The following is a 20,220-nucleotide window of genomic DNA, read 5'->3' on the forward strand; positions in this document are numbered from 1 at the left end:
CTTGAACAAAGATATTACGTCCATGCGCTTGAACAAAGATATTACGTCCATGCGCTTGAACAAAGGGTAGAACGTGAGGTCGAATGATGTCATCCCGGTAACGTATACCAGTCAAACTGCCATTAATAATGACGTGTCCGTCCACGAGATGAGATTCCACCCCAAACCATCACACTTCCGCCTACAAACTGCTGACATTGAATAACACAAGCGTCGCCAAAACGTTACCCTTGACGTCTGTTAGACCCTTGCACGCCTATCAGAGCTGTCCAGATAAAACCTGGACTCGTCTGTGAACAGTATACTGTCCCAGTCTTGTCGTCTAATCCTTAGATGTTGGCGATACCACGTTAGGCGTGCCTGCTGATGACGTGGAGGTAAAACTAGGCGTATCGCTGGTCGTCGTGACCGGATGTTGTGCTCCCTCAGCCGATTCTGTACGGTCCTGGCACTAATTGGTCGTAACCCAGGAACGGCCCGAGCAGTTAAACTGGCAGTTTGGAACCGATTTCGTAGATGCATCAGCCGAATATGGTTATCGTGTTGACTTAACGTTACACGTGGACGACCGGTTCGTGGCAAGTCCTGAGTGTTGCCCTGTTGTTGATAACGTCTCCATAAAGAGATTATCGTGTTTTGGTGTCATTCCTTTATTTGCAGCATATCCACGGCGCGAATAGGTTGATTTTCGGAAAACCGTGGCATGATGTATTCGTATTCTGTTAAACAAAAGTATTTTTCTGAGTAGTAAATGGTTAAACAACCACTGCGTGTTTTAGACTTTCAAAAGACAACATGTGTGAGTATCATGCGGCCCAAAAACACACATAACACAAAAATGTGCCGTATGACAGGTGTATCATGACCAAATCATGAAAGAGAATGTGTTCATAAATATGCATTGATTTTGTTTTCTTCCGTAATTTCAAAAGATGTGTAATTTTATGACACTTTATATCATGCACAGTTACTTTTTTCCGTTATTATATATTGCCTTATGCTTTATGTACCAGTATATCAAAGATCGTGGTATGTGCTGTCCTGTCTGTGGGATGGTGCAAATAAAAGATCCCTTGCTACTAATGGAAACATGTAGTCGAAATACTGTAATACAATTTGAAAGTCTGTTACACGAAAATAAAACTCGGAGTTTGGAGCATCCCTTAGTTGGGATGGTGATACGAAAGTGTGTCTTTTTATCAACTGCCAATAAAGATGTTATATTCTGTTGGGTACCCAGCCATGTTGGCATTAAGTGTAACGAAAAGGCAGATGTTGCTACCAAGTCTGCTTTGAACTTGCCCCGTGTCCATGTTGGTGTCCCCTACAGTGATTTTAAATTTCATATTAACCAATATATCTTTTCGACTTGGCAAGATGATTGGGACGGTGCGGTTGCAAATAAGCTTCATTCTGTCAAGGCAGTCCTGGGAGAGTGACAGTCATCCTACAGGAGGTGCAGGAAGGATGAGGTGGTCTTGTGCCGTGCCCGCATCGGCCATACGTGTTTGACGCATTCATTTATTTTAAAGAAGGTCCCTCCTCCTCAGTGTGAACACTGTCAGTGTACACTGACTGTGCGGCACATTTTGGTGGAGTGTGATCATCTCAAGCCGATTTGCCAACAAAAGTGTTTTGGAATCGTTTAAATTCCATCCAATGTTAATTGTAAAGTTTTTAAAACACTTTGACTTCCATACAAAATTTTAATATATACTTAACTCGATTTTATATATTGTATTATACTTTCCCGCCACCGCTCCTTACACTGTGGTTTTACATAACTATATATAAATAATACGTTCATATACTTACCATTTGTGACACCCAATAGCCGATATGTATTTTTGTGCTGGGGTGTCGTTAAACAAACATTCAATCAATCTTTAAATTGCACCATCACACAGACAGGATAACACGGCCTTTGATAGAGCAGTCGTGGTGCTGGAACGACAAATAGCCCAATGGGTCCACCGACTGGGATCGATCCGAGACCGAACATGGATGAGGCGAGCGCTTTAGCACCTGGCTACGTCCCGCCGTAGGACTTAATAGATCAAAGTTAGTACCAGACAAATCATGGTCTAGTTAGTACCTGACAAATCATGGTCTAGTTAGTACCAGACAAATCACGGTCTAGTTAGTACCAGACAAATCACGGTCTAGTTAGTACCAGACAAATCACGGTCTAGTTAGTACCTGACAAATCACGGTCTAGTTAGTACCTGGTGCCACTGACCAACCTGTTGCACCCCAAAACGGATCAACTTTGTCAGTTGTGGCTGTAAAGTTAGTACCAGACAAATCATGGTCTAGTTAGTACCAGACAAATCATGGTCTAGTTAGTACCAGACAAATCATGGTCTAGTTAGTACGTGTTGCCACTGACCAACCTGTTGCACCCCAAAACGGATCAACTTTGTGAGTTGTGGCTGTAAAACAAAAGATGTGAAAAGGCATGTGAGCATAGTAAAGCAGACATGGCACGTTCTGAAATGTGCATTGGCGTCGCAGGGTCGAACCGACTCGGTGGATCCATTCATCTGATTGGGTTTTTTTTTCTCGTTCCAACCAGTACATCACAATGGTCAAAGGCCGTGGTATGTGCTTTCCCGTCTGTGGAAAAGTGCATATCAAAGATCCCTTGCTGCATTAGGAAAAATGTAGCGTGTTTCCACTGATGACTAAGAGTTTGAATTACCAGTTTGACATCCAATAGCCGATGATTAATAGATCAATGTGCTCTAATTATATATACATAATATTTTCATATACTCATCTTTTGTGACACCCGATAGCCGATGTATATTTTTGTGCTGGGGTGTAGTTCAGCATTCATTCATTCATTCTAGTGGTGTCAATAAACAAGACAAACTTTTTTAACTCCATTGCATTGAGATCACGTGTGGTAATGTTCCCACACTTTCAAGCTTTGAACACAATGCAGTGTTGATACTTAATCTACATGTGACACAATCAAAATAACATAAGATTTACTGTCGGATGTATTAATATTTAATCTCACATAACTATCAAGGTACGACAAGTCTTTATTAAAATTAAACCGTTCGGTGTATTCATAGTACCCTGTTAAAATCATTTTGTGTAATTATGTTCTAATCCAGCAGATGAATGGATGTTGTGGCATACATGTGTAATAACTAAAGTATTATATTGTAAGAAGTGAAATTGCTTAACATTTGGACCAATGTTGGAATATGTATATAACAAATAGCTGTCATATGGTAAACTGTATCAAAATCCATGTCGGTGCCAAGTTTCAACTTGATATAGGCAATAGGTTCTTTTTTTGTATGTTACGTTTTGTATTATTTATTAATGCCACTGGGCTAGGTACTTTACACTGCTTTGTTTCAATAACCAACACCACCCCGATGACCACGTTATGCATAAACGGATCACTACACAGTGTCCTTAGATAACAATTGTGTCCCCTTTTACGAAGCGATCTTAGCGCTAAGATCACCATAAGTGCATGACTGACTCCTTTATGCACTTAAGATCAGTTCAGTGGAATATTTACAGCTGTGATGACATGCCCTGATGGAATCACTGTAAAAACAGTGATCACATCAGGTGACAGGTGAACATATCTTGCCCCACCGGTGGCACCCGTCATAAAATATCTTAAAACTAATTGTTTATAAAGTTATCCAACTCGCTTTCTCGTTCGATACGTTTTGAAACATCTTGTATGATAAATGATATATCTAACGGCCATCCATTTAGTATATTCTATAACTCATGCTAGTAACCGACATAATATTACTTTTTCTTGTGCACGTTTCTGCGCCGAAAGATCCCCAGAGCTAGAACGGGAAGATAATAACCAAGCCTCCTATATTTATATTCGATCAGTACATATTGCAGCACCCTGCCGAATGTGGAATATTTATAAGTTAAATGATATGAGTCAAGTTCATGGTGTGTTTCATTGACAAAGATGTCATCGAGTACTAGGTCAGCTTTGTTGATCTCGACGTTTGCTCATAAATTCAGGTATGCAGACCTCTTAAACAAAGATGTGTGACAAGATTGTATCACCAACCAGTCAATCGATATCTGAACTATGTTTCAATTTAACTCCATTTGAAAAATAAATTAACAAAATCTTGTTACATATTGGTGAAATGCAAACGGTTTAAGCTGGCGAGGAACATATTAGCTGATGATAAGAAGTGAGTTGGAATTATCTCTGTTTTACTCACAATGCCGTTTTTTGTTGGGGGTTTTTAATGAGAAATTTTAGGGAATAATATATTAATTTTGTCATAGTAATTTACTCCAGTTTTATATTCTGTTCCTTTAAGTATGGACGTTTTATCAATATGTTTTATTTAAAACAAGTTTTTTGTCTACTTAATTTTCAACCCACCAGCATTTTAAACCATTCAATCATATGCATAGAAATTAGGACAGCTGAACAGATTTAGCACCTAAGTGACAGTTCTAGACTTAGTCGAATTACAAGAGAGGTTGTGTAATGTAATGCCATGTGGGTATAATGATGCACTGAAATGCATCGGCAACCTTGCCATGGTCACAGAAAAACAGATGTTTTGGAATATTTTATATTCCACCCAGAATTAATTTTAAAATGTTTTTAAACACTTCAATTTCTATACTAAATTTGAAAATATACTTTACCGTGATTTATGTATCGTATTATACTTTCCCCCATATCACCTTACACAGTGGTTTTACATAATAATATAAATAATATGCCTCTCCTTCACAAACATGGGGCGAGACGAAGGTCATTGGTAAAGCGCTCACTTGATCCTCGTCGGTGGACTATTTCTCAACGACTGGTATATCAAACACTGTGGCATGTGCTATCCTGTCTGGGATAGTGCATATAAACGATCCCTTGCTACTAATGAAAAAATGTAGCGGATGTCCTCTCTAAGACTATAGGTAAATAGGTAAAATTACCACATCTGACATCCAATAAATCTAGTGGTGTCGTTAAACAAAACAAACATCAATCACTGGGCCTTCACTATACTTGATATTCTCCATGTCATCCCAAACATATTGGATCTAATGATAGAAGTACCCATGAGTACAACATGGGGAGTGTAGTTCTAATATTACAGAGGTATGTCTATGTGCACGTGCCGCTGATCTCAATTCCATCGGCTTGATTTTCTTATTTGTTCAAATTTTTCTCGGATATCCTACTATGTTGTCAGTTTTGTTTATCTTTTCGTTGGAATGATTGAATGAATGAATGTTCGAGTCGAGCGAGTCCGGACAGGTCAGGTCATAGGGCTTAACGTGCACGTTCAGAGCAAGCTGTTGTAGCGCACGCCTATCATGGGTGTAGGTGTCGACTTATGCAGAGTCCTCCGTCTAGGACAGTTAGGTAAATACTTGTACTCTTTTTCCACCAATTAATAGTATAACCAGTGTGGCCTGATTCCAGTACTGATTGTCGCCAGTCAGTAATATGACCAGTGTGGCCCGATGCCAGTACTGATTGCCGCCAGTCAATAGTATGACCAGTGTGGCCCGATGCCAGTACTGATTGCCGCCAGTCAATAGTGTGGCCCGATGCCAGTACTGATTGCCGCCAGTCAGTAATATAACCAGTGTGGCCCGATGCCAGTACTGATTGTCGCCAGTCAGTAATATGACCAGTGTGGCCCGATGCCAGTACTGATTGCCGCCAGTCAATAGTATGACCAGTGTGGCCCGATGCCAGTACTGATTGCCGCCAGTCAATAGTATGACCAGTGTGGCCCGATGCCAGTACTGATTGTCGCCAGTCAGTAATATGACCAGTGTGGCCCGATGCCAGTACTGATTGCCGCCAGTCAATAGTATGACCAGTGTGGCCCGATGCCAGTACTGATTGCCGCCAGTCAATAGTGTGGCCCGATGCCAGTACTGATTGCCGCCAGTCAGTAATATAACCAGTGTGGCCCGATGCCAGTACTGATTGTCGCCAGTCAGTAATATGACCAGTGTGGCCCGATGCCAGTACTGATTGCCGCCAGTCAATAGTATGACCAGTGTGGCCTGATGCCAGTACTGATTATCGCCAGTCAATAGTATAACCCGTGTGCCCTGATTCCAGTACTGATTGCCACCAGTCATATAGGATGACCCGTGTGCCCTGATTTCAATACTGATTGTCACCAGTCAATAGTATAACCCGTGTGCCCTGATTTCAGTACTGATTATCGCCAGTCAATAGTATAACCCGTGTGCCCTGATTGCCGCCAGTAGGTAGTATGACCCGTGTGGCCCGATTCCAGTACCGATTGCCGCCAGTCAATAGTATGACCCGCGTGGCCTGATTCCAGTACTGATTATCGCCAGTCAATAGTATGACCCGCGTGGCCTGATTCCAGTACTGATTATCGCCAGTCAATAGTATAACCCGTGTGCCCTGATTCCAGTACTGATTGCCACTAGTCAATAGGATGACCCGTGTGCCCTGATTTCAATACTGATTATCGCCAGTCAATAGGATGACCCGTGTGCCCTGATTCCAATACTGATTGCCGCCAGTCAGTAGTATAACCCGTGTGCCCTGATTCCAGTACTGATTGCCGCCAGTCAAACCCGTGTGCCCTGATTTCAGTACTAATTATCGCCAGTCAATAGGATGACCCGTGTGCCCTGATTCCAGTACTGATTATCGCCAGTCAATAGGATAACCCGTGTGCCCTGATTCCAGTACTGATTGCCACCAGTCATATAGGATGACCCGTGTGCCCTGATTTCAATACTGATTGTCACCAGTCAATAGTATAACCCGTGTGCCCTGATTTCAGTACTGATTATCGCCAGTCAATAGTATAACCCGTGTGCCCTGATTGCCGCCAGTCGGTAGTATGACCCGTGTGGCCTGATTCCAGTACCGATTGCCGCCAGTCAATAGTATGACCCGCGTGGCCTGATTCCAGTACTGATTATCGCCAGTCAATAGTATGATCCGCGTGGCCTGATTCCAGTACTGATTATCGCCAGTCAATAGGATGACCCGTGTGCCCTGATTCCATTACTGATTATTGCCAGTCAATAGTATAACCCGTGTGCCCTGATTCCAGTACTGATTGCCACCAGTCAATAGGATGATCCGTGTGCCCTGATTTCAGTACTGATTATTGCCAGTCAATAGTATAACCCGTGTGCCCTGATTCCAGTACTGATTGCCACCAGTCAATAGGATGACCCGTGTGCCCTGATTTCAGTACTGATTATCGCCAGTCAATAGTATAACCCGTGTGCCCTGATTCCAGTAATGATTGCCACCAGTCATATAGGATGACCAGTGTGCCCTGATTTCAGTACTGATTGTCACCAGTCAATAGTAAAACCCGTGTGCCCTGATTTCAGTACTGATTATCGCCAGTCAATAGTATAACCCGTGTGCCCAAATTGCCGCCAGTCAATAGTATGACCCGCGTGGCCTGATTCCAGTACCGATTGCCGCCAGTCAATAGTCTGGCCTGATTGCTAAATATAGCCAATTTTCAATGTTTTCACTTAATTTTATTGTTGTATCTGCATATGTGTTAAAGGGACATTCCCGTGTTTGCTGCAATTTTTAAGATGTTATCAACTAATAGAGACATTTTAACGACTGTAATTACATATCAAATATATTTTTCTGCATAAAATATTAGTGGCTGTATATTAAACGTATTTCTGATCGTTATAATATTTGTACTAGGTTAAAATTCATTTTATTTCCTAAAAATAACCTGCGATATTTTTATTTGTGCACAGAATGTTTACTTTAAGTTTTAAATTTTTATATTCATCATAAATGTTTATTAAAAATGCCGTAATATACTTACCTTTATCTGACATTTGCTGTGCTGGGATGTTTAACATTCATTCATGGTGTTTTTGAAATGTAATTTCAGGCCACCCGTGTTACGGAAAGGAAGGCGAGGTGATCCCCCACCCTGACAACTGCCACTGGGTGTACAACTGCACCCAGGCAGCCAGACAGCCCCAGTGGAACCACGGAGAACCGTACGTGCGGGAGTGCCGATACCCACAACTCTTTGATCGGGGAACCGTCCGCTGTCGAGAGTTCATCAACGTCAACTGCGACTCGCGATTCGAACCCGTTGACCCATGTATGTATATATACATCATAGCTGTTTGTTGTTGTTTTCCAGTTAACCCGACAACACTCATTAATCATCATTTCCAACAACACTGTTTTACTTAAATACATCCAGTTGTATAGTATTAGTCGAAATATTAGTCTCTTGCTTGAAATAGTAATTTTTGGGTGTTTACGTCTGGTGAAGTAAAATCATTTAGAGTCTGTAATCACCTACTCATTTACACGGCAAAAGTATGAGGAAAGTAATAAATGTGTATACATGTTCGTTATCAGTTAAAGCCGTCTGGATTGGCAGGATTTACCGTAGTCGGTTGAGTGCTCGTTTGAGGTGCTTGCGTAGCAGGATCGAACTACCTCCGTGGATCCATTCATTCTCGTTCCAACCAGTGCACCACAGCTGGACAAAGGCCGTGGTATGTGTTTTCCTGTCTGTGGGGAAAGTGCATATAAAAGATCCCTTGCTACATTATGAAAAATGTAGCGGGTTTCCTCTGATGACAACAAGTCAGAATTACCAAATGTTTGACATCCAATAGCCGATGATTAATTAATCAATGTGCTTTAGTGGTGTCGTTAAACCAAAACAAAACCTCCTGAATTGTCACATACCTTAAAGAGACTATCCTGAGTTTGTAACGTTTTAGAATAACATATCGTTTTATTAACTACCATAACATATTACAGGGACATTCCCGAGTTTGCTGCAATTTTAAAAGTGTTATCGACTAACAGAGACCTTTGGACGATTGTAATTACATATCAAATATATTTTTCTGCATAAAATATTAGTGGCTGTATATTAAAGGTGTTTCTGATCGTTCTAATGTTTGTACTAGTTTAAATTTCATTTTATTAACTAGAAATTATTTTTACGTACGTTCGAAATTATTTGAAGACAAAATCCAGTTTGTGCTTCTTACAAATATTGAGATGACCAGAAACACATTGAATATACAGACACTAATATTCTAAACAAGAATATATATTTAATATGTAAGTTTAATCGTAGAAATATTTTATTAGTCAGAAACATCTTACAATGCAGGAAACTCAGGAATGTCCCTTTAAAGCTGCCTAGTTTGTAGGTAATGTAGTTTGATGTGTTCGACCATTACAGGTTCCTTGCCTTTAACCTGTACACTGCTTACAACTTTTAGCGTAATATTACAACTTGTTCAAAAAACTCACGGTGTTTTTGATCGTTCTTGTGTTGTGTACTTGCTGAAATGTATGTATGTACCTCCGAATTTTAGGTCAGCGAATTTTAAGCTTCCCCCACTCCCACCCCACAATTTTTTTATTATTTTTTTTAAACCCAGAAAATCTTTAGCAATTTGGTCAATATTCTAAACAAGAAAATATATTTAATATGTAAGTTTAATCGTAGAAATATGTTATTAGTCGGAAATATCTTACAATGCAGCAAACTCAGGAATGTCCCTTTAATTACAATTTCTTCTTTAGAATACAATCTCCATATTACATGCGTTTGTGAACATCATAATGTTTGTAGTGACTCTTTGGATTTTAGTTCCTAATAATTTCGTACATACGAAAATAAATATTATGAAATTAAATAAAATTTGAGCTGCAACAAAGATTCTGAGGATCAAAAGCGCATTAAATATTCAGCTCTATGAATGGCTAAAGTATGGCGCAACTTTGGGAGACCAACCACGACGGACCCCAATAGGTAAGATTCCAGCAAGAGCTAAAATTCAGCCAACTAAGTCAAATTACTCCAATAGCTCTAATTGAATTTCGAATTATGCGTCAACATTACATCACGACATTTTCTAAAACTATTTCATTTTGGACCTAATCCTACGGGGCATTTGCAAATGCTAAAGCACCAAAAACCATCCCCGCCCGCTACCAACAATAATCAAGCTTGTACTCCCTGATACATTCCAGCGTGGACAATCCCCTCTCCCACCTCGCCTCGCCTCAAACTCTTTTTCTGTCCTGGACGGAGGATCCGGCGAAAGTCGACACCTACACCCACGACAGGCGTGCGCTAAAACAGCTTGCTCTGAACGTGCACGTAAAACCCTCTCACCTGACCTGACCCGACAACTCTATACTGATATTCTAAAACAGAAACTGTATGATGAAAACTTGCCCATTGGACGATTTCTCGTTCCAGCTAACAAACTAACTTAACAATGGCATACAATTCGGGACAGTCTCTTTAACGAAACGGGGGTGGAGGACGTAGCCCAATGGTAAAGCGGTCGCCTGATGCGCGTTCGGTGTAGTATTGATCCCTGTCGGTGGGTCCATTGCACTATTTCACGGCGACTTGTATATCAAAGGTCAGGGGACGTGCTATCCTGCCTGTGGGATGGTGCATATAAAAGATTGCATGCTATTATTGTATCACAGACTGAAGAGGGACCCCTTAAACTATGGAGTTATTTTCGAGGTGAAAAACCACTGAAAAATACAATATGGCAAAAATCCAAGATGGCAGTATACAATTCAATATGGCGGCCACAAATAAAAATATTTGAAACGACATATAGCATGTAATATGTTGTATTTTTGTGTTTTCGGGAAAGCTAAATACGTTTCTGGGCTCAAAAGTACATTTTGACATTTCCCGACACCGTAATCCAAGATGGATCCCCAAAAACATAAGATTGTCTTCGCCAATGAACCGAGAGAATCATGAATTCCTTCAAATATAAACGGAACCATTCCTTTCTTTACATATACCAGTACAGCAAATCTTTAGCAATTTTAACCCTAGAAAAGTTCATCGCTTCGCTGAACTAATTTAAATTGAAATCAGTTTTGCTACTAATGTTATCGAGGTATTAAGATTGGCAACGTAAATGTCTACAGGTAGTTCGCTATTGTGTTTCTTTAGACGGGCAATGTAACTCGCCTTAGGGACTGAAAGTGCGATACCCCTGTCTAACGTCTTGGAATCTTCAGTGTTCGAGTCCTCTACGCATTTGTTTAATTGTTATCTTGCTATAATCAGGGTCGGGACGTAACCCAGTGGTATAGCGCTTGCTTGATGCGCTGTCGGTTAGGATCTATCCCCGTCGGTGAGCCCATTTCTCGTTCCAGACCATGCACCACGACTGGCTATCAAAGGCCGTGGTATGTGCTATCATGTTTGTGGGATGGTGCATATAAAAGATCCCTTGCTACTAATGGAAAAATGTTGCGGGTTTTCTCTCTAAGACTTAATTGTCAGAATGACCAAATGTTTGACATCCAATAGCCGATGGGTAATAAATCAATGTGCTCTAGTGGTGTCGTTAAACAAAACAAACTTTAACTTTTTATTTCGACTGGCAATGTAACTGGTCTTAGGGACTGAAAGTGCGATGCCCCTGGGCTAACGTCTTGGAATCTTCAGTATTCGAGTCCTCTATGCATTTGTCTACTTGTTCTCTTGACGTACACAAAACAAGCACTTGGTTGCATCACCAATCGTTATAGACCATAAAGATGGCGCCGAGTACCAGTTGTCATTTTAATCAATATATTGCATATTAATATTTCTGATCGTGTTACAAGATGTTTTAATATTAAGGTAGCTAGTGTACAAGGCACTAACACCAATGGCTTTCGTTTAAAATACCAAGTATGAGTATATGTTACCATCAATGTGTAAAACCAGTAATTTTGCGTAATGCTTGAAATGTTCGCATAATGCCTAAAATCTTAGTCATTTTATGAAATGAGTAAAAATCAATAAAAGGCATTATATGAAATGACTGAAAGGCTATGGATACAATAAATAATGTGTACACTAAATGTATTAATCTTCGTTTCTATATTTCTCGTTACATACGATAATATATCTGGCAGTCTTTAGTTTAAACGTATTTTATTTAAGAAGAAACTGGTGAGTGACAAGTTATTACCACTTTTTAAACCTGGAAATAGTGTAATATAATATACAGTGAAACCTCGCAAAACCGAACACTGTTAACCTTTTGAAAGTCACTCTTTAAATATTAGTACAGAATATAAGCTCTAAAACAGAACTATTTATTTGGTCCGTGGGTGTCTTGTTAAGAGTGGTTTCACTGTCTATTACAATATAACACGTACAGTATAATGCATGTTTTATTATAATTATAGTCATACATTTTGATAGATACTGTACTAAAAGTATGTACGTGCATAAAACGTACTTTAAACATATTTTATTTATGGAGAAAAGGATCGGTTACAAATCATTACGACTTTACACCAAGGATTTACTGTTATGTGCAGTAGACCTTGAAAAGTAGGTCACCATGACCTAGTAATAATACGCGACACACCGCCATCCCAAGTTGTTCATACTTGTGTGGTTTGATGATCCTGTATGCATATGTATGCAAGATATGGTCCGGACAAGAAAAAACATTAACAGACGTCCGTACGGACGGAAGGACAACGCCATACCATAATACGGCCTATCATAGACGGGTGTATAAAATCATTCGAAGAGGAAGAAAAGATACATATAGGAAAGAGAGATTGAAAAAAAAAAAAGAGCTATAATAGTGTAATTATTTACATGTAATGAGCAAAATAATTAAAACATTTCTAACAGTTGACGAACTGTTGTGTGGCCAGATTGATAATCATAAAACAATGTGTCATATAAAGTGTAATGTTACGAATGTAATTATTGTGGCTAAGCATATTACACACATGGCCTGATTTACTTTAAATACAATCAGACATCTTGTGCAAGACAAGGCGTTGAATTTTAACGTGAAATGCCTTAACAAGAGTACATTTCAGGCATTGCACGAAATGACTGGTTTCACAGACTGACTAACATACATACGTTCCTTAACGATTGCTGTGTAATATTTTGTGATAATACATACTTCATTGTATACAATATGTTTCAATGACAAGCTGGTTTCGCTATGCTACTTTGGGATGCGAACAACAGTCCGCATTGTAGTCGAACAGCTGGTTCAGACTAAACATAGCTGCAACGTCTCGCTCACGTGTTGTACAAACAGTGGCCGCAAGAGAATTTGTTGTTCAACTGCCAGTTTACGAAATAACTCCACGAAGTGGAATTCTTCGAATAAAAGAAAAAAGAAAAATTTATAATTTTATTTCTTAAAAAGAAGTTTGTTTAACGACACCACTAGAGCACATCAGCTATTGGATTTAAAAAATGGTAATTCTGACTCGTCATCAGAGGAAACTCGCGCTACATTCTTCTTAAAGAGACATTCCCGAGTTTGCTGCAATTTTTAAGATGTTATCGATCAACAGAGACGTTTTAACGATTGTAATTACATATCAAATATATTTTTCTGCATAAAATATTAGTGGCTGTATATTAAACGTGTTTATGATCGTTCTAATATTTGTACTAAGTTAAATTTTATTTTATTTCCTAAAATATATTTTGGTACGTACGAAATTATTTGAAGACAAAATCCAGTTTGGACTTCTTACAAATATTAAGACGATCAGAAACACATTGAATATACAGACACTGATATTCTAAACAAGAATATATATTTAATATGTAAGTTTAATCGTAGAAATATTTTATTAGTCAGAAACATCTTACAATGCAGCAAACTCAGGAATGTCCCTTTAAAGCTGCCTAGTTTGTAGGTAATGTAGTTTGATGTGTTCGACCATTACAGGTTCCTTGCCTTTAACCTGTACACTGCTTACAACTTTTAGCGTAATATTACAACTTGTTCCAAAAATTCACGGTGTTTTTGATCGTTCTTGTGTTCTGTACTTGCTAAAATGTATGTATGTACTTCGGAATCTTAGGTCAGCGAATTTTAAGCTTCCCCCACCCCCACAAAAAAACAAACAATTAAAAAACCCACAAAATCTTTAGCAATTTGGTCAAAATGTCTGTAGTCAGCAGTAAGAAAGACGGTACTTAAAGGAATTATACTCGATTTTCTAATTAGCTTGCTTTCCGAGTTAGTAATCAAATATAATCAAATGATTTTACTAACAATGGCTTGAACTGCATTCACGTTTCTTTGGCACAGTTATGGTGTTCCATTTTACAACAATGAAGCATTTACACCGTTAAGTATGATGGTATTGTAGTGAAATGTACTTACATATAAAATATACTTACTGACCCTCAACTTGTTTTGAGTAGTATATACATAGGCATACGGGCTCCTTTTTTTCGGGTTGGGGGGGGGGGGGGGGGATGGGGCTGATTTTTGCCCAAATTAAACGAAAATGTCCGAATCTGGATAGCATTATTCATTCATATTAGAATCCCAAACACCTATGAAAATGAATCGGTACTCGTTTATACATGGATTATATCTAATATTGTCGATAGAATGATGAAAATACACACGCTGAAAAGGTTTCCGGCCAGCTCACCGTATTTGAGGTTTTCCTCCAGCACTCCAGTTCTCATACACTTATGGTAGTATATTATGGCCCTTCCCGCCCTTGTGTTTCCCCAACGTGCCCGTAAAATGGCGGCTTTTTGTTCCACTAAAGGTCACCATGACAGACGCAGGGGTTCGAATGTTTCCCCGACATGCCCATGAATTTTTTTGTTCCACTAGAGGTCGCCATGATAAACGCAGGGGTTCGAATGTTTTCCTGACGTGCCCGTGAAATGGCGGTTTTTGTTTCAGTAAAGGCCACCATGATAAACGCAGGGGTTCGAATGTTTCCCCGACGTGCCCGTGAAATGGCGGTTTTTTGTTCCATTAAATGTCACCATGACAAACGCAGGGGTTCGAATGATCGAAACAGTCCGCCTCACGTTGTGGTCGTTTTCAAATAGATCAGCACAATCGTGTTAGCTTGAAAAACAGAGCTAAAACGTCAATCAATCCTAAAGTGGTCTGGGTTCGCCAAGCTATTTGTACGGACTGCCAACAATTTCACACGAAGACGAAAGCACCGAAAATATCTCTCTGATGTGATAACATTAGAGAAGTGCAAATAAGAAATTATTTCATTATCATGTGTCACACGTATGACAAGATCATGTCGAACTTGAGTTGGGGGAATCCACGAGTTCTGCACTTGACTTTGAACGGTACAATGCAAAACAACTCTATTATTGCAAATATATTTTAACAAATGATGAACCATGAACCTGCGTTGTTTTGGGAGTTTTCGTGTTTCCGGTTAATTAATGACATACTCAATGTGTACGTAATGAGAGTACGTACCATAGCCTTGGGATGGGTGGGGGTAAAAGACCATCGAGGGCGATCGATCCTGTGATCCATCGCACCTCTTGCAGGCGCTCCATCACTGTGCTAATTCCCGCTCCTATAGAGGCATCTCCGTGCAACAATTGATGTTATCATTAGGGATGATACCGACTATTGAAACCACTAGCTAGCATAAGACATTGCTTAATGCAACTATAATTGACCGTGACAAAACAAAACAAGTTTAGTAATGTCCTAATTTCCACAACACTTCTTTCTTTGACAGGTGAATACACAATGAACCAGTGTGAGCGCGCTAACTGCATCCCGTGCAACAGACGATATGGCAGCTGCAGAGGACGAGCCAATGGAATCTACCCGTTTCACGTGACGCGATGGACTCCGACCTTCGTCACTTGCTTTGACCAGAGGAACATCGCCCAGGACGACTGCCAGGAACCCACTCCGATATTCTCTCCGGAAATGAACGACTGCGTGTCTCTCCTCGAGGTGCCGAAGGAGCGAGGTGGTATGCGCCCGGACTGCTCGTTCAGGGAGGACGGGTACTACCCCGATGAACAAGGCAGGTGTGGCATTTTCTTTGAGTGCCGGGACCGCGTCTTCCTCAGCTACGACGAATGTCCGGCCGGCATGGTGTTCGATCCGCTGACACTGCGCTGTCAGCCCATCGATATGGCAGCGCCGCCTTGTGGCACGGGAAAGTCGCCCAGCTGCCAGAAACGAGAGGATGGTTTCCATGCCGACCTGTACGGCAGATGTACGTATTACTTTGAATGCCGGAGACACAGATTCGTGAAATACAGGACTTGTGATTTCGGATCATTCGACCCAATTTACCAGGAATGCGTTATTCCCAACGAACTCATCCCAAAGCCGTGCGGGCTCCTCCCAAATCCTTGCGAGGATAAAGACACGGGCGTCTTTGTCGATGTTGACGATGGGTGCAAGAGTTACACAGAATGTAGTCGTGGATTTATTATCAGAAAAGGCACGTGTCCAGGCAATCAGATTTTCAGCACTGCTAGTGGAACATGTGTTCGAGCAGACCGTGCACCAGAGCCGTGTGGAAATACTCCTAGCTGCAAGGACAAGCCAGATGGCAGGTATCCGGCCATGGCTAAAGGCTGCAGTTTTTACTATCGGTGTTCCAGCGGCACGTTCCAGGGATTCAAGCAGTGCACTAGAAGTGATGGTGGATTTTTCTTCAACGCAAGGAAAGGAAAATGTGACTTTCCACAGAATATTTGCCACCCATGCGGTTATAAATGGTGGGGATGGTACGTAACTAGAACAGGTTTATTAACATATTCTAAGTGATATAATCACACCATCATGAAACATGTGCCATACATTTCACCTTTTAACAAGCATTTTGAGAGTACTACTAAAGCAATACATGTCCCTTACTGGGCCCAACAATTTTTCGTATCCCCTAAATTCAAGGGCCATAACTCTGACAAGTTGGTAAAACATCATGAAACTTGAACTTGATCTGTTAAGCTATATACAAATGATAAAGCTATATACAAAATTTCAACTTAATATCTTGAGGCATTGCAAAAATCCGGGGGGAAAAATGGTCATATCTCCTAAGTTCAAGGGCCATAAGTCCGCTAAAAATGGGTAAATCGCCATGAAAGTCAAACTTTATCTGTAACAGTACGTGATAAACCTATACAAAAATATTCAGCTCCATATCTAAAGGTCTTCTGGAAAACAAATTTTCACATCTCCTAAGTTCAAGGGCCATAACTCCGTCAAAAATGGTAAATCGTCATGAAAATCAAACCTGATCTGTAATACTACATGATGAAGATATGCACAAAATTTCAGCTCAATATCTGAAAGCCTTCTGTTAAAAGCATCCGGAAAACATACGTGGGACAGACAGAAGAACGGAGATGAAACCTATAGTCTCCTCCGGTTGGAACGGCAGGGGACTAATAATCATAATATTAAAACGCGTGTGCACACATTAGAAAACATTTGCAACTAATCCCACTCTTGCATGACACTATCGCTTGTAACACGAATTATTCTGGCACCAATAGATCAATCGAAATTCGTAACTACGAACCAGTTTGGCTCCCGTTCCTTTAGTGTGAGTGCTGTGAAGAAATGGAATGAAGTGACAGGCACTGTTAAAAATGCCACAAATCTTATATCGTTTAAAAACATCTTAAAACACATTTGTTTGTCCAGTACTTTTAATTATCCAGTTTGACTTTTTATCCCCCCCCCCCTTAAGCATATTAATCATATTTAATCATATTTATTTGTTATTTTAGTATTATCCTACCAATTGTTATACTATGTTATTGTTTTAACCATGTCATTTTAATTATGTAATGCTTTTTAAGCATACATTAGTGTGGAGTTTAGCGGTATATAAATGAACTTATTATTATTATTATTATTATTTAACTTTGATTTAATTGTAAAATAGTGCCGGTCAATTATAAAGCAATTGTCATGAACTCTAGGTTTTTGCAAAGCAGCAGCAAATTTGAGAATTGTGTTTTGACAGGATGTAATTTTATTTGTTGAACGTTACATTTATTTTGTTATCGCCTTTATATGAATGAATGTTTAACGACACCCCTGCATAAAAATTCACACCAGCTATTGGGTGTCAAACAAAGGTAGGTATAAGAATAGGATTAAATTAAAACACAAACTTCTGTAATGATGTAAAAAAACCCAATAGGATTAAATTGAAAAGTAAACGTATATAATTATGTAAAGGAGACAACACAAAACCCCCACCCCAATGTAAAGAGATGTGGGTAAAGGTATATCAAGGTATGTATATTTTAAAACTGTGTAAAAATCAAAATATTTTTAAAACTTTACAATTAATTCTGGATGGAATTTAAAATATTCTAATATATTTTGCCTTTGAGTTGCCATAATAGTTTTATCAGTTGTCTTAAAATTGTAATAACAATACTAAATATATTTTTTAATAGAATCAATCCCCCCGAAGTACCCAAATACCTACCAAATTTCAGATAAATCGGCCCATAACCGTTCTTACAGGATGACACAACAGAGGAGACCAAATAATAATTATAATCACACCAAAAACATTACGTTCCCAGCCTTGGCTTGGGAACCTAATAAATAGTAATACTATTTATCCGTACTAACTGACGTTTGTAAATATTATTTAGGTTGAAATCCACTGGTGCATAACTTAAGACACATTTTCAACCCAAGAAGGTGAAGAACCTGCGATTTCGAGTGAGGGCAGCGATCCGAAACCAGACGTCTTTATGATCATATCTGTAGTAGTCTTGCTTAGCCATGCAAGCAGATTCAACGGCCCGTTTTACTGTGCTTACTAAAATGTCCATTAATACAACGACCCGATCTTAGAAATATATTACAATCTACACTCGAGGCTTACCTTTGATCCTAACTTCACGTTTGATTGAATTTGTAACAATAGCTATTGGATTAAAGTTTAATCTTCGAATTTCAAGAGACAGACCCTAGTTTTTAAACACTACCACGTATTGATAATTTTGGAGTATTGAAATCGGACATTACTTATATTGTATTGTTTAGATTATCCATTTCCGAACAACCGAAATGTTTCTGGTCATCTCGGTGTTTATAATACCACGAAATGAATTTTTAAAACTCACGTATGTCTGAGAAGTAACGGTTATGGAGATTAATTCTAGTCTAATTTTAGAGGGTATTTCCCCCAGTTCTACGTGTCAAACTATTATTTCAATCTATTGTAACTTTATCCAGATGTGTTACAGGTTGGTAGATTAACCAAACATGGTGTCCATTTTTCAGCGGTTGAAACAAGAGTCTGCGACTTTAACATCTAAATGTTGGCCTACATATCGGCAACTTAATTTTCTGTTGTACCCAAATATTTCCAACTTCAGTCAACAAACTAAACGAACTGTTCAGCTTGTAACATATGCAGTTAGTTTTCTTTTATGTCCATCGAACTTTAGTTTAAATTCCAGTATTATTATAGATATTTAGTTAAAGAATAAAGACACCTTACTTTTAAAACGTTTATAGTCTAGACTCAAGGATAATAATCTAAAACGTTAATGTCATGGCAACGCCATACATTAAATATTTAAGTCTAGATTCTAAAGTTTAATTAGTATTGGCCCTGATTCTAACGAAAATTGACATATTCGTCATCGTGTTTTTGTTGGTAAAACGCCATGGAAGTCGTCACGGACTTGCATATGTCCTTAAATGAACTACTCTTGCACAGAGGTATCCCAAATTATGTTTTTAAAAAAATGTGTTGTTCTTTTTTTATTATTAGCCTATGTTATGCTGGCATGAAAAATAACGACCATGCTGTACATAACGTCAGCGCTTTAACTACCAATACATGTATACTAATTAATGCCGCAAACACATACAATGTAGTATTAAGTATATTTTAAAAGATACTTTTCCTTTGTTCTTTTAATGAAAATAATTGACGTGACATGGCAGTACTTTATGTTAGGAATGAATTAATGAATGTTTAACGACACCCCAGCACGAACAATTTCGTGGTAGGAGTCACGACCGTGTCAAAATATCCCTCCGACTCTGCCCTGTGCAGATTCGGTTTTTCATTGTGGTCACTGGTTTGTCATTCAGGTTTGTTTTCTATATTGCAGCTCATACAGCAGCTTCCTCAGGTAACGGGAGAGTAATTGGAGTTGGTTGCGGACAGATATACAGAGAGAGATATTCCTGGAATAGTGATCACCCTACGAGTCCAGACATCTTGCTAGTCTTACCAGTGTTCCAAGTGGACAAGCTGTTTCATCTATCACAAAACTTCGGGTGGAACTGAATTATGTGTAGATCCATTGCTATAAAGTCAATCTGCATCGAACTGAATTATGTGTAAATCCATTTCTATAAAATCAATCTGCATCGAACTGAATTATGTGTAAATCC

At 39.3% G+C, this 20,220-nt stretch overlaps 1 protein-coding gene across 1 annotated transcript; it reads left to right on the forward strand.

The window, feature by feature from the left end:
* Nucleotides 1–6,260: 6,260 nt before the first annotated feature.
* LOC121387889 lies at nt 6,261–19,970 on the forward strand. The gene is made up of 4 exons (XM_041519125.1): nt 6,261–6,306; nt 7,905–8,123; nt 15,548–16,507; nt 19,915–19,970. The coding sequence occupies exons 1-4, from the start codon at nt 6,261–6,263 to the stop codon at nt 19,968–19,970; spliced, it is 1,281 nt and encodes a 426-aa protein (XP_041375059.1).
* Nucleotides 19,971–20,220: the final 250 nt, after the last annotated feature.

This window comes from Gigantopelta aegis, chromosome 2, assembly GCF_016097555.1.
Source record: "Gigantopelta aegis isolate Gae_Host chromosome 2, Gae_host_genome, whole genome shotgun sequence".
In the NCBI taxonomy this organism is placed as follows: domain Eukaryota; kingdom Metazoa; phylum Mollusca; class Gastropoda; order Neomphalida; family Peltospiridae; genus Gigantopelta; species Gigantopelta aegis.

Coding starts and splice junctions, on each gene's coding strand:
- LOC121387889 (XM_041519125.1), top strand. CDS start 6,261: ATGACCCGTGTGGCCCGATTCCAGTACCGATTGCCGCCAGTCAATA. Junction 8,124..15,547: donor ATTCGAACCCGTTGACCCAT/GTATGTATATAT, acceptor TTTCTTTGACAG/GTGAATACACAATGAACCAG. Junction 16,508..19,914: donor CAACGCAAGGAAAGGAAAAT/GTGACTTTCCAC, acceptor TTTGTCATTCAG/GTTTGTTTTCTATATTGCAG.